The sequence below is a fragment of the Salmo trutta genome, chromosome 19, assembly GCF_901001165.1.
Source record: "Salmo trutta chromosome 19, fSalTru1.1, whole genome shotgun sequence".
NCBI classification, from domain to species: domain Eukaryota; kingdom Metazoa; phylum Chordata; class Actinopteri; order Salmoniformes; family Salmonidae; genus Salmo; species Salmo trutta.
In genome coordinates, this window is record NC_042975.1 from 27,512,890 (window position 1) to 27,526,019 (window position 13,130).

General features: G+C 44.4%; 1 protein-coding gene across 1 annotated transcript; it reads left to right on the forward strand.

Moving 5' to 3' along the window:
- Positions 1–571: 571 nt before the first annotated feature.
- LOC115154274 (mitochondrial fission factor) lies at positions 572–13,130 on the forward strand. The gene is made up of 8 exons (XM_029700326.1): positions 572–581; positions 1,586–1,813; positions 2,055–2,188; positions 2,426–2,517; positions 4,761–4,943; positions 5,526–5,600; positions 5,741–5,819; positions 12,179–13,130. The coding sequence occupies exons 2-8, from the start codon at positions 1,603–1,605 to the stop codon at positions 12,308–12,310; spliced, it is 906 nt and encodes a 301-aa protein (XP_029556186.1). The 5' UTR covers positions 572–581; positions 1,586–1,602; the 3' UTR covers positions 12,311–13,130.

A 13,130-nucleotide genomic window follows, 5' to 3' on the forward strand; every position in this document is an offset into this window, starting at 1 on the left:
AAGCACACGCACATTTCTTCAAGAAATACCTTTCTACACCTTATTACTTCTTACAACATTTCCTGCTGTAAGAATATAAAGAACTGTGTCATTATTTTTTCAAAATGTGTTTCCTGTTGTTGTTATTTTTGTGTTTTTCATTTGCATTTTTTACCATTGAATACTGATATTGATTTGTCTTTTCATGCAATATAAATAACATTATTTGCCCAGATGATTTGCTGTTGAATACATTTTTACATTTTACATTGGCATAAAGCATTTTTATTCAGAAAATGTAGTTATTACATTTGAAAGTTCACTGAAGCAAATGGTCATCTGTCTCGTATTTGCTGTTGAATAAAATGCCCATTTGAAATAGTTGACAGGCCTAGTTTACCATTGAAGACCATTCACCGTTACAGAATGTAAACTTTATATCAATAAAGAGTATTTTTATATCCATCATGTTTGAGCCTGTCGAATGGATATGTGAAGACACGTCCATTTCCCTAACCCACCAATCACAGACGGTTGCGTGCGTCAACCCAGCGAAAGGGGGCGGTCTGTTGTCAACATTTTTGCAGCGCTTCGCAGTGAAGGTTAGTAGGGTAGCCTGCTAGCAAGCTAATGTCAACTTTATAAAGTTTAGGTAGCTAGATACATAGTTTGTGTTGATAAACTGTGTAGCTACGTTTTCAAAGATAATGTCAACATTGCTGCGGACTTCGTGATAACTTAGTTGACCAACTTGACCTCATTTGGTTATCAGATTTAGCTCGCATGATAACTGATAAGCTAGCGGCTAAAGCTACTAGTTAGCTGGCCAAAGAGCGCTGACCTGCAAGTTACTCCTCAGGTCAGTCATCTTTCTAGCTAGCTATATTTTGAATTTATTTGGGTTATTTTGATGTAGAAAGTGTGACGAGAACAGGATAATGATCAAAGCATGATGATGGAAAGCAGATTAGTAGCTAGCGCGTTAGCCCCTTGGTAGATATAGCCCTTGGTGTTTGAGTGCAACAAGTAGCTAACGTTAGGTTTTTGTATTTTTTATTTTACCTTTATTTAACTTGGCAAGTCAGTTAAGAACAAATTCTTATTTTCAATGCTAACGTTGACAGCTCTTTCAGGCTAGATGGCTATGCTTGCTAGCTGACTGGCCACAAGTATGTCAACACTGGTTTACATTAAAACCAACTTGTTGATTTAGCTAGCGACTTAGTTTATCATTAGTTTTTCTCACATATATTTTGACGACCTACAACAATTGTCTTCAGCCATAGTTATCCAGACATAAATACTTTGATGTATGAACAAGAACTCAAATTCAATACCTAGTGTTTAGTACCTAGCTACGTAGTTCTTACATCTAATTGAAATGAATTAAGCTGCCTGCATTCTGCTTTGACTTTACATGCCCCTAGATTAAGTGATAGTTACAGCTAATCCACACTGCAGGAAAACCAACATACTCAAATTTGACTAATCCTGTTGCCTAATCAGCTAGCTAACTCCATCCAACTATAGTCTTACAGGGGTAGTATAGTCTTTTCAGAGATGTACTGTGAATTCAAAAGTTGTGACATTTTTTTACTTACCACAGCAGCTGTTAGTGCTACCATGGCCTCTTCGGGGTTTCGGGGTGATGTTTCCCAGGTGCGTGGCGGCCGTGACCCGGTCTTCTCTGAGGCCATCAACCAGAAGATGCGTGTCCCGGACCGGCTGAGAGTGGGGCCAGGGATGGGACAGGGAGGGGAAGAGGCGAGGCAGGGGCGTGCTGAGCGTCCCGCTTCCTATAGCATGCACATCCCAGACAGGCTGTCTCTCACAGGTGGGTGCATGTCTGGTCTGTAGGTAGGCCTATTAATAAATACAAACCGGGAAGTATTTAAGTTAGAAGTGGAGTTGGGATAGAATGGAGACAGGTCAGAAGAACAACTCCTTTAGCCACTTTACAATGCTGGATATAAAGCTCTTTAGATTTTCTCAAGATTTGAGTCGGAGCAGTCATGGGATCTTTGTGTGAGTTCCTTTCACATCTCAGTGTTCTGATACCTCTGACTTACTAATAGATGCCCCGGACATGAGCCCCCGTCCACTGTTCACGCCATCCAAGCACAACTCAGCTCTCCCCCTGGGGCTTGCATGGGAGGCACAGCAGCAAGGTGCCTGGGACAGAGACCCCTACATGAGGGAACCAGTGCAGGTATGTGAGACTGCAGACTGGACTTTTTGTTTGGGAACAAGTTGTCTGACAATAATTGGATGAGTGTAGTGTGACTGGTGCATGCAGTGTTAAGCCATTGCTCAGAGTATCATTCTTCAGAGCTGTTTAAATGATTCAATATGCAGACACCACCTGGATCGAAACATTCCCAGCAGCTTCCATCTGGTCCTACCCTCACCATCTAACTCATGTTACTCTTTCTCTCTCCTGTGACAGAGTCCCCTGCGGAGGTCCTACAGTGACCAGGCTTTTGGCAGGAGTGACACTGACATCTCCAACTCCAAACAGGCACTGCACACCCCCACCTTGTAAGTACAAGACACATTGGGTTAAACACTAATTAACTCCTTTTGGGAAGCCTGTGAATGTCACTATAACAATCCAGCTCTTTCCTTGGACCAGCGAGGGGGGTTACATGTCCAATGCTTCCTGATAAGCTGAGAAAAAAAGCTCCCAAAACACATGGTGCTGAATGTTTTCAGAACACTTCACTTTAAAACACAACGTTTGTTGGTTTTTATCACCTTGTGTATGAAACAACTTGACTGTATGTAAGCATAGTAGCATTATTTTTACCCTTGTTCAGTCTTTCAACACAACGCTTGCCTGCCCTTTCAAACCTGGAACCTTTCAGAAAGGCACAAAGGAAAAGTTGCATTGTCGGCTTGGGACACTCTAAATTCTATTGACTTTGCACTGCCTGAGGCCCATACTGCTATGTCCTCCTCCTTTTTGACTTGTGTTTCCAGCGGAGGGAGACAAACATTGGTTCCTCTCATCTCTAGCCTCTCCTACAGTTGAAGTTGGAAGTGTACGTACACTTAGGTTGGAGTCATTAAAACTCGTTCTTCAACGACTCCACAAATTTCTTGTTAACAAACTATAGTTTTGGCAAGTCGGTTAGGACATCTACTTTGTGCATGACACAAGTAATTTTTCCAACAATTGTTTACAGACAGATTATTTCACTTATAATTCACTGTATCACAATTCCAGTGGGTCAGAAGTTTACATACACTAAGTTGACTGTGCCTTTGAACAGCTTGGAAAATTCCAGAACATTATGTCATGGCTTTAGAAGCTTCTAATAGGCTAATTTACATTATTTAAGTCAATTGGAGGTATACCTGTGGATTTATTTCAAGGTCTACCTTCAAACTCAGTGCCTCTTTGCTTGACATCATGGGAAAATCCAAACAAATCAGCCAAGACCTCAGAAGAAAAATTGTAGACCTCCACGTGTCTGGTTCATCCTTGGGAGAAATTTCCAAATGCCTGAAGGTACCACGTTCATCTGTACAAACAATGGTAAGCAAGTATTAACACCATGGGACCACACAGCCGTCATACCGCTCAGAAAGGAGACGGGTTCTGTCTCCTAGAGATGAACGTACTTCGGTGCGAAAAGTGCAAATCAATCCCGGAACAACAGCAAAGGACCTTGTGAAGATGCTGGAGGAAACATGTACAAATGTATCTATATCCACAGTAAAACGAGTCCTATATCGACATAACCTGAAAGGCCACTCAGCAAGGAAGAAGCCACTGCTCCTAAACCGCCATTAAAAAAACGCCAGACTCCGGTTTGCAACTGCACATGAGGACAAAGATCGTACCTTTTGGAGAAATGTCCTCTGGTCTGATGAAACAAAAATAGAACTGTTTGGCCATTTATTATGACCATCATTATGTTTAGAGGAAAAAGGGGGAGGCTTGCTTTGCTGCAGGAGGGACTAGTGTACTTCACAAAATAGATGGCATCATGAGGTAGGACAGTTATGTGGATTTATTGAAGCAACATCTCAAGACATCAGTCAGGAAGTTAAAGCTTGGTTGCAAATGGGTCTTCCAAATGGACAATGACCCCAAGCATACTTCTAAAGTTGTGGCAAAATGGCTTAAGGACAACAAAGTCAAGGTATTGGAGTGGCCATCACAAAGCCCTGACCTAAATCCCATAGAACATTTGTGGGCAGAACTGAAAAAGCGTGTGTGAGCAAGGAGACCTACAAACCTGACTTAGTTACACCAGCTCTGTCAGGAGGAATGGGCCAAAATTCACCCAACTTATTGTGGGAAGCTTGTGGAAGGCTACCCAAAACGTTTGACCCAGGTTAAACAATTTAAAGGCAATGCTACCAAATACTAATTGAGTGTACGTAAACTTCTGACCCACTGGGAATGTGATGAAAGAAATAAAAGCTGAAATAATTCATTCTCTACTATTATTCTGACATTTCACATTCTTAAAATAAAGTGGTGATCCTAACTGACCTAAGACAAGGAATTTCGACTAGGATTAAATGTCAGGAATTGTGAGAACTTAGTATAAATGTATTTGGCTAAGGTGAATGTAAACTTCCGACTTGAACTGTATGTATGTTATATTTGAGGCAGCGTGAAGCCAGGCAGACAGTCAGTCATGTGAGTCAATTGAAGTTATGTGGCGTATGTGGCCTTGTCACTATGCTTGGTAACAGTTGTTCCCCTCTCTGTCTAACCTCTGTCTTTTGTGGTGACTCTACCCACCCCTCCCTCGTGACTGTTATAGTCGCTGCAGTGCAGGACGCCCCCCTAAGCGCTCCTCTGCTGCTGCAAACCCCCTGCCCATGCCCCTGGGGCTCCCTGCCATCCCACCCAGCCACCTGTCCCCAACGACCATGCTACAGGCCGCCAAGGCACTGGGCCAGCAGGCCTCACAGCGCCTCCTGCAGACTGTCACACAGAAATACAGGTTAGGGGCTAGGGGCAACTCCTACCTTCTCCGTCCTGAGTGACCCCTGCCTACCCACTCCTAAATCTTAACAAATGGCACCTAACCTCCTTCCATTCCTTCCTTGCTTTGGCTTGCATGTCTGTCCTTGCACTACTAATTTAAATTTTCTCTGCAAGGCTTTTTCTTCAAGATATGGATTCTGTCTCAAAGCCTTTACTTCGAGATTAAGGATACATTATTTTCTTCATGATAACTTCCATTACTCACAACTTTTGTTGAATCATAGTGTTAAGCAATTACTGACTAATCCTTTACCTTGATGAACTGTCCCGAAGCACTCTAAACTCTGCTTGTCACTTCTCCCTGCTTTGCTCTTGCCTCGGGTAGAAGTTTCCAGTAGGCACAGATCTTTGATCAGCTCACCCTCCCATAATACTGTCCTTAGGTCAGCATCCATGGGGCAACTTCATCCTACTACTGCTTTATGCTGGCTTTTGTTGTCCTCTGGTTGCTTTTTCCTCTTTCTGGGTCCCTCCCTGTTGTTCCTCTGCCTTGTGTTGAAGGCCCCTTTGCAGACTGTGGTCTCTCCCTGGTTTAAAGGTTCAGTTATCCTGAACACCCAACGACTGCTGTGGTTGAGGCACCCCCTGTGTACGTCGAACCAGACAGGAAAAGGTGATAAGTTCTGGCAAGCCATTTACTGTTATTGGGTGTGTTCTGGGGTTCGAAGAAACCCTAATTTCAGAAGCCTAAAGTATTTAAGTGTGGTGTGTGCATGCGCCATTTACATGTATCCCTGTGTGTGTGGTTGGCAGTGCCATGCAGGACTCCTGGATGAGCCCAGATGATGAGGGAAGTGCCGCAGCTGTGGAGTTCATCGTACTCAGGAGACAGGTAAGCAGGCTAATTACCCCTTTACTGTTAGTGTTGCCTTACTCTTTGGTTCTGTCCATGCCGGCAGGTTGTGTAGCCAGTGTTTTACCAGTAGATGGAGCCAGAAGCCATATCTATATTTTCTTCTGGCAATTGTTGAGCCACTAATATTGCTTGTGTTATGGATACTTGCATGTTGTATTTATGTAAGTTGTCTTTTCTCAAACAGGCTCAGAAATCAAGGCCATCTTTACACTACGCCAAATGCTGTGTAAAAATAATCGGTTACTTACAGTATAATGAGTAAGATGGCACCGACAGACATGGCAGCTCTGCTTCTAGCTCCTCAGCAACTTTGCAGTATTTTGTTTTTGTGTGTGTTATTTCTTAAACTATTAGCCCAGAATGTTTTTTTGTGTTATTACATACAGCCGGAAAGAACTCTTGGATATCAGAGCGGCGGTAACTCACCAGCATTACGACCAGGAATACGACTTTCCCGAATTGGATCCTTTGTTTGCACACCCCAGGGCAATTGAACTTATTCCAGAGGTTGCTACAAGATGCTGCTGGCGGTGAAGAGGTAATCGGAGTGGACCTCTCGTCTGACTCAGGAGGGGGGGCACACCATCCACCGCTTCCGAGTATATTACTCGCTAATGTTCAGTCTCTGGACAATAAACTAGACGAGCTCAGGGCGAGGATCTCCTACCAGAGAGACAGCAGGGACTGTGACATACTCTGTTTCACGGTATCATGGCTCTCTCCGGATATACTGTCTCTATCCCTACAGCCAACTGGGTTCTCAGTACACCGCGCAGACAGGAATAAAGAACTCTCCGGGAAGATTGGCGGTGGTGTGTTTCATGATTAACCACTCATGGTGTGATTTGTGATAACGTACAGAAACTCAAGTCCTTTTGTTTACCCAACCTAGAATACCACCTCTCAATCAAATGCCGACGGTATTACCTCTCAAAAGAATTCTATTCGGTTATAGTCACAGATGTGTATATTCCCCCTCAAGCCGATACCACGACAGCCCTCAAGGAACTACACTGGACTTCATGCAAACTGGAAACCACATATCCTGAGGCCGCATTTATTGTAGCTAGGGATTTGAACAAACCAAATGAGGAAAACGCAACCAAAGTTCAATCAAATCATTGACTGCAGTACTTGTGCTGGGAAAACACTTGACCACTGCTATTCTCTCGTCCGGGATGGGAAGGCCAAAGTCCCTCCCTTTGGCAAATCAGTTCACGACTCCATTTTGCTCCTCCCTTCCTATAGGCAGAAACTCAAACAGGAAGTACCTGTGCTAAGGACTATTCAACGCTGGTCTGACCAATCTGAATCCATGCTTCAAGATTGTTTTGATCACGCAGACTGGGATATGTTATGGGTAGCCTCGGATAATATCGTTGATGTATACACGGACACGGTGACAGAGTTCATTAGGAAGTGTGTAGGGGATGTTGTTCCCACTGTGACGACTAAAACCTATCCAAACCAGAAACCGTGGATAGATGGCAGCATTCGCACTAAGCTGAAAGCGCGAACCACCGCATTTAACCATGGCAAGGTGACTGGGAATATGGCCAGATACAAACAGTGTAGTTATTCCCTCCGTAAGGCAATCAAACAGGCAAAACGTCAGTACAGAGACAGTGGAGTCGCAGTTCAACGGCTGACACGAGACGTATGTGGCAGGGTCTACTGACAATCACGGATTACAAAGGGAAAAGCAGACACCAACGTCTTGCTCCCAGACAAGCTGAACATCTTCTTCGCCCGCTTTGAGGATAACACAGTGCCATCGACACAGCCTGCTCCCAGGGACTGTGGGCTCTCATTCTTCGTGGCCGACATGAGTAAGACATTAAGCCTGTTAACACTCGCAAGGCTGCCGGCCCAGACGGCATCCCTAGCCACGTTCTCAGAGCATGCGCAGACCAGCTGGCTGGAGTGTTTACGGACATATTCAATCTCTCCCTATCACAGTCTGCTGTCCCCACTTGCTTCAAGATGTCCACCATTGTTCCTGTACCCAACAAAGCAAAAGTAACTGAACTGACTATCACCCCATAGCACCTGCTTCTGTCATCATGAAGTGCTTTGAGAGGCTAGTTAAGGATCATATGACCTCTACCTTACCTGACCCTAGACCCACTTCAATTTGCTCACCGCCCCAATAGATCTACAGACGATGCAATCGCCATTGGACTGTACACTGCCTTATCCCACCTGGACAAGAGGAATACCTATGTAAGAATGCTGTTCATTGACTAGCTCAGCTTTCAACACTATAATACCCTCCAAGCTTATCAAGCTCGGAGTCCTGGGTCTGAACCCTGCCCTCTGCAACTGAGACCTGGATTTCCTGAAGGCCCGCCCCCAGGTGGTGAAGGTAGGAAACAACACCTCCACTTCACTGATCCTCAACACAGGGGCCCCACAAGGATGTGTACTCAGCCCCCTCCTATACCACCTGTTCACCCATGACTGTGTGGCCACACACAATCCTCCAACTCGATCATCAAGTTTGCAGACAACACAACTATAGTTTTCCTGATTACCAACAATGACAAGACAGCCTACAGGGAGGAGATGAGGGCCCTGGCGGAGTGGTGCCAGGAAAATAACCTCTCCCTCAACGTCAACAAACGAAGGAGCTGATCGTGGACTTCAGGATAAAGCAGAGGGAGCACACCCCTATCCACATTGACGGGACCGCAGTGAAGGTGGAAAGCTTCAAGTTCCTCGGCGTACACATCACTGACGATCAAAATGGTCCACCCACACAGACAGTGTGGTGAAGAAGGCACAACAGCACCTCTTCAACCTCAGGAGGCTGAAAAAATTTGGCTTGGCCCCTAAGACCCTCACAAACTTTTACAGATGCATAATTGAGAGCATTCTGTCGGGCTGTATCACCGCCTGGTACGGCAACTACACCAATCTCAACCTCAGGGCTCTCCAGAGGGTGGTGCGCCCAGCACCAGGTCTTCCCAGCGCATCACCGGGGGCACACTCCCTGCCTTCCAGGACACCTACTACACGCGATGTCACAGAAACGCCAAAAAGATCATCAAGGACATCAACCACCCGATCCACAGCCTGTTCAGCCCGCTATCATGAAGGTGAGGTCAGTACAGGGCATCAAAGCTGGGGCCGGGAGACAGAAGCTGTTTTTCAATCTCAAGGCCATCAGACTGTTAAATAGTCATCACAAGCCGGCTACCACCCGGTTACTCAACCCTGCACCTTAGAGTCTGCTGCCCTGTATACATAGACATGGAATCACTGGTCACTTTAATAATGGAACACTAGTCACTTTAATAATGCTTACATAGTAACTTCATATGTGTATATACTGTATTCTATTCTACTGTATTTTAGTCAATGCCACTCCAATGCTCATCCTAATATTTATATATTTCTTAATTCCATTTTACTTTTAGATTTTTGTGTATTGTTGTGACTTGTTAGATATTATTTTATAGGAATCATTGACCTCATCCCGTCGGTTGAGGATGCCTGGTCATTCTTAAAAAGTAATTTCCTCACCATCTTAAATAAGCATGCCCCTTTCAAAAAATGTAGAACTAAGAACAGATATAGCCCTTGGTTCACTCCAGACCTGACTGCCCTCGACCAGCACAAAAACATCCTGTGGCGGACTGCACTAGCATCGAATAGTTCTCGCGATATGCAACTTTTCAGGGAAGTCAGGTACCAGTACATGCAGTCAGGAAAGCAAAGGCTAGCTTTTCCAAACAGAAATTTGCATCCTGTAGCTCTAACTCCAAAAAGTTTTGGTACACTAAAGTCCATGGAGAACAAGAGCACCTCCTCCCAGCTGCCCACTGCACTGAAGCTAGGCAACACTGTCACCACCGATAACTCCATGATAATATAGAATTTCTATAAGGATTTCTCTACGGCTGGCCATGCCTTCCTCCTGGCTACCCCAACCCCGGCCAACAGCTCCGCAACCCCCCGCAGCTACTTGCCCAAGCCTCCCCAGCTTCTCCTTCACCCAAATCCAGATAGCAGATGTTCTGAAAGAGCTGCAAAACCTGGACCTATACAAATCAGCTGGGCTAATCTGGACCCTCTCTTTCTAAAATGATCCGCCGCCATTGTTGCAACCCCTATTACCAGTCTGTTCAACCTCTCTTTCGTATCATCCGAGATCCCTAAAGATTGGAAAGCTGCCGCGGTCATCCCCCTCTTCAAAGGGGGTGACACTATAGACCCAAACTGTTACAGACCAATATCCATCCTGCCCTGCTTTTCTAAATTCTTCAAAAGCCAAGTTAATAAACAGATCACTGACCATTTCGAATCCCACCGTACCTTCTCTGCTGTGCAATCCTGTTTCCAAGCTGGTCACGGGTGCACCTCAGCCACGCTCAAGGTCCTAAAAACGATATCATAATCGCCATCGATAAAAGACAGTACTGTGCAGCCATCTTCATCGACCTGGCCAAGGCTTTCGACTCTGTCAATCACCGTATTCTTATTGGCAGACTCGACAGCCTTGGTTTCTCAAATGACTGCCTTGCCTGGTTCACCAACTACTTCTCAGAGTTCAGTGTGTAAAATCGGAGGGCCTGTTGTCCGGACCTCTGACAGTCTCTATGGGGGTACCACAGGGTTCAATTCTCAGGCTGACTCTTTTCTCTGTATATATCAACGATGTCGCTCTTGCTAAGGGTGATTCCCTGATCCACCTCTACGCAGACGACAGCATTCTGTATACATCTGGCCCTTCTTGCATGCTTTTCAACCGATCGCTACCCGCCCGCCCGACTAGCATCACTACTCTGGACGGTTCTGACATAGAATATGTGGACAACTGCAAATACCCAGGTGTCTGGCTAGACTAAACTCTCCTTCCAGACTCATATTAAACATCTCCAATCCAAAAGTAAATCTAGAATCGGCTTCCTATTTCGTAACAAAGCATCCTTCACTCATTCTGCCAAACATACCCTCGTAAAACTGACTATCCTACCGATCCTCGACTTCGGCGATGTCATTTACAAAATCGCCTCCAACACTCTAGTCAGCAAACTGGATGCAGTCTATCACAGTGCCATCCGTTTTGTCACCAAAGCCCCATATACCACCCACCACTGCGACCTGTAAGCTCTTGTCGGCTGGCCCTCGCTACATATTCGTCGCCAGACCCACTGGCTCCAGGTCATCTATAAGTCTTTGCTTGGTAAAGCTCTGCCTTATCTCAGCTCACTGGTCACGATAACAACACCCACCCGTAGCACGCGCTCCAGCAGGTATATCTCACTGGTAATCCCCAAAGCCAACACCTCGTTTGGCTGCTTTTCTTTCCAGTTCTCTGCTGCCAATGGCTGGAACGAATTGCAAAAATCACTGAAGTTGGAGACTTATATCGCATCTCCCTCACTAACTTTAAACATCAGCTAACAGATCTCTGCAGCTGTACACAGCCCATCTGTAAATAGCCCATCCAATCTACCTACCTCATCCCCATATTGTTTTTATTTACTTTTTTGCACACCAGTATTTCTACTTGCACATCTATCACTCCAGTGTTAATTTCTAAATGGTAATTACTTCGCTACTATGGCCTATTTATTGCCTTACCACCTCACGCCATTTGCACACACTGTATATAGACTTTTTTTTCTTTTGTGTTATAGTCAAGTACATTTGTTTATTCCATGTGTAACTCTGTGTTGTTGTTTGTGTCGCTTTGATTTGTCTTGGCCAGGTCGCAGTTGTAAATGAGAACTGGCCAACCTGGTTAATTAAAGGTGAAAAAAAAGAAAAATGTATGTGTGTTGAAAATACCAAATTGTTTACATAGTCAACTTAAACATAGCTCTGACACACACACTTATGCCACCAGGGGTCTTTTCATAGTCCCCAAATCCAGAACAAATTCAAGAAAACGTACAGTATTAAATAGGCCCTTTAGTGCGTGGGACTTCCATCTCATATTGCTCAAATAAACAGCAAAGCTGGTTTCTAAGAACAGATGAAGCAGCACCTCGCGGCACAACGCCTCTCCCCTATTTTACCTAGATAGTTTGTGTGTATGCATTGATATGTAGGCTACGTGTGCCTTTTTAAAAATCTATGTAGTTCTGTCCTTGAGCTGTTCTTGTCTAATGATGTTCTGTATTATGTCATGTTTCATGTGGACTCCAGGAAGAGTAGCTGCTGCTTTTGCAACAGCTCATGGGGATCCAAATAAAATACCAAATATTACTGCACTATTGGAATTAGGAACACAAGCATTTCGCTACACCCGCAATACAATCTGTAAATATGTGTATGGACACAAGATTTGATTATAACAGATCAGCACCTTTCTCTCTCGTGTCCAGGTGGTGAAGATGAGTCGTCGCCTGGCGGGTCTGGAAAGGCAGAACGCTGAATGCAGACAGACGGAGCTGGTGCTCTTCTCCCTGCTCCTTTCTGCCTGCCTGCTCAACGGATGGCTCTGGATACGCAGATAACAGACACGCGTCATTCAAACAGCCCACTCATCTGCACTACAACCCTAGGTCCACTCCAACCAGCTACTTTGCTCAACTCTGCATTACACATCCACTCAGCTGGGTATTCCAGTGCACTTATTTACACACACATGTTGATGTTAGATGCTGAGCACCTATTGTTTAAAATGGCATCTCTTCCCTCATCTCCTTTCTTTCAAGGCCAGGGGAGGAAAGGAAGCTGTTTGGACCACTTAAGTAAGGAAAGTCCATCCATTTTTACTTGGCCTTATTTTCACTCTTTCTGTTCTTGTAGTTGATTCCCAAACTTTTAATTGTTTTATTTGTTTCCTTAGAGAAAATTGGTTGTCATCACTTGCAATATCCAAATATGTCTAAAGCATATTAGAAAACACTCTAAAACACTCCACATTACATAAGAATCCCATTCTGAATGTCTCTTTACTCAGTTTCAAAAAAGTCCACTGTGCCATAAATCCATGTTTGAATAGTTCTGTTTACAACAAAAATATGGATTTATTGGGACAGTGAAATAAAAATTGAGAGCGGAAACATAATTTAGAATGGGATTTTGACGTGATATGAAATGTCAATTTTCTCCAACGAAACGTATATAATAAACAAACAAACAAACTGTTTGTCAATCAACTACAAGCACAGAAAGTGAAAATAAGTAATTTAAATGTAAAAATCAGGGAACTTCCCCTTTAAGTAGGGCCTTTGGACTGAGGATCGAATGAGGGTGTTGAGAGTTAGTGTGCAAAGGTAAAAAATAAATAAATGACAATGTATTGTCAAGGTGGAGGCTGGCCAATTTCAA

What these genes read in the sequence shown, in the direction of transcription:
- LOC115154274 (XM_029700326.1), top strand. Translation starts at nt 1,603, where the DNA reads ATGGCCTCTTCGGGGTTTCGGGGTGATGTTTCCCAGGTGCGTGGCGGC. An exon ending in GCACTGCACACCCCCACCTT is followed by an intron (nt 2,518 to 4,760) that starts GTAAGTACAAGA and finishes TGACTGTTATAG; the next exon opens with TCGCTGCAGTGCAGGACGCC. An exon ending in TCATCGTACTCAGGAGACAG is followed by an intron (nt 5,820 to 12,178) that starts GTAAGCAGGCTA and finishes TCTCGTGTCCAG; the next exon opens with GTGGTGAAGATGAGTCGTCG.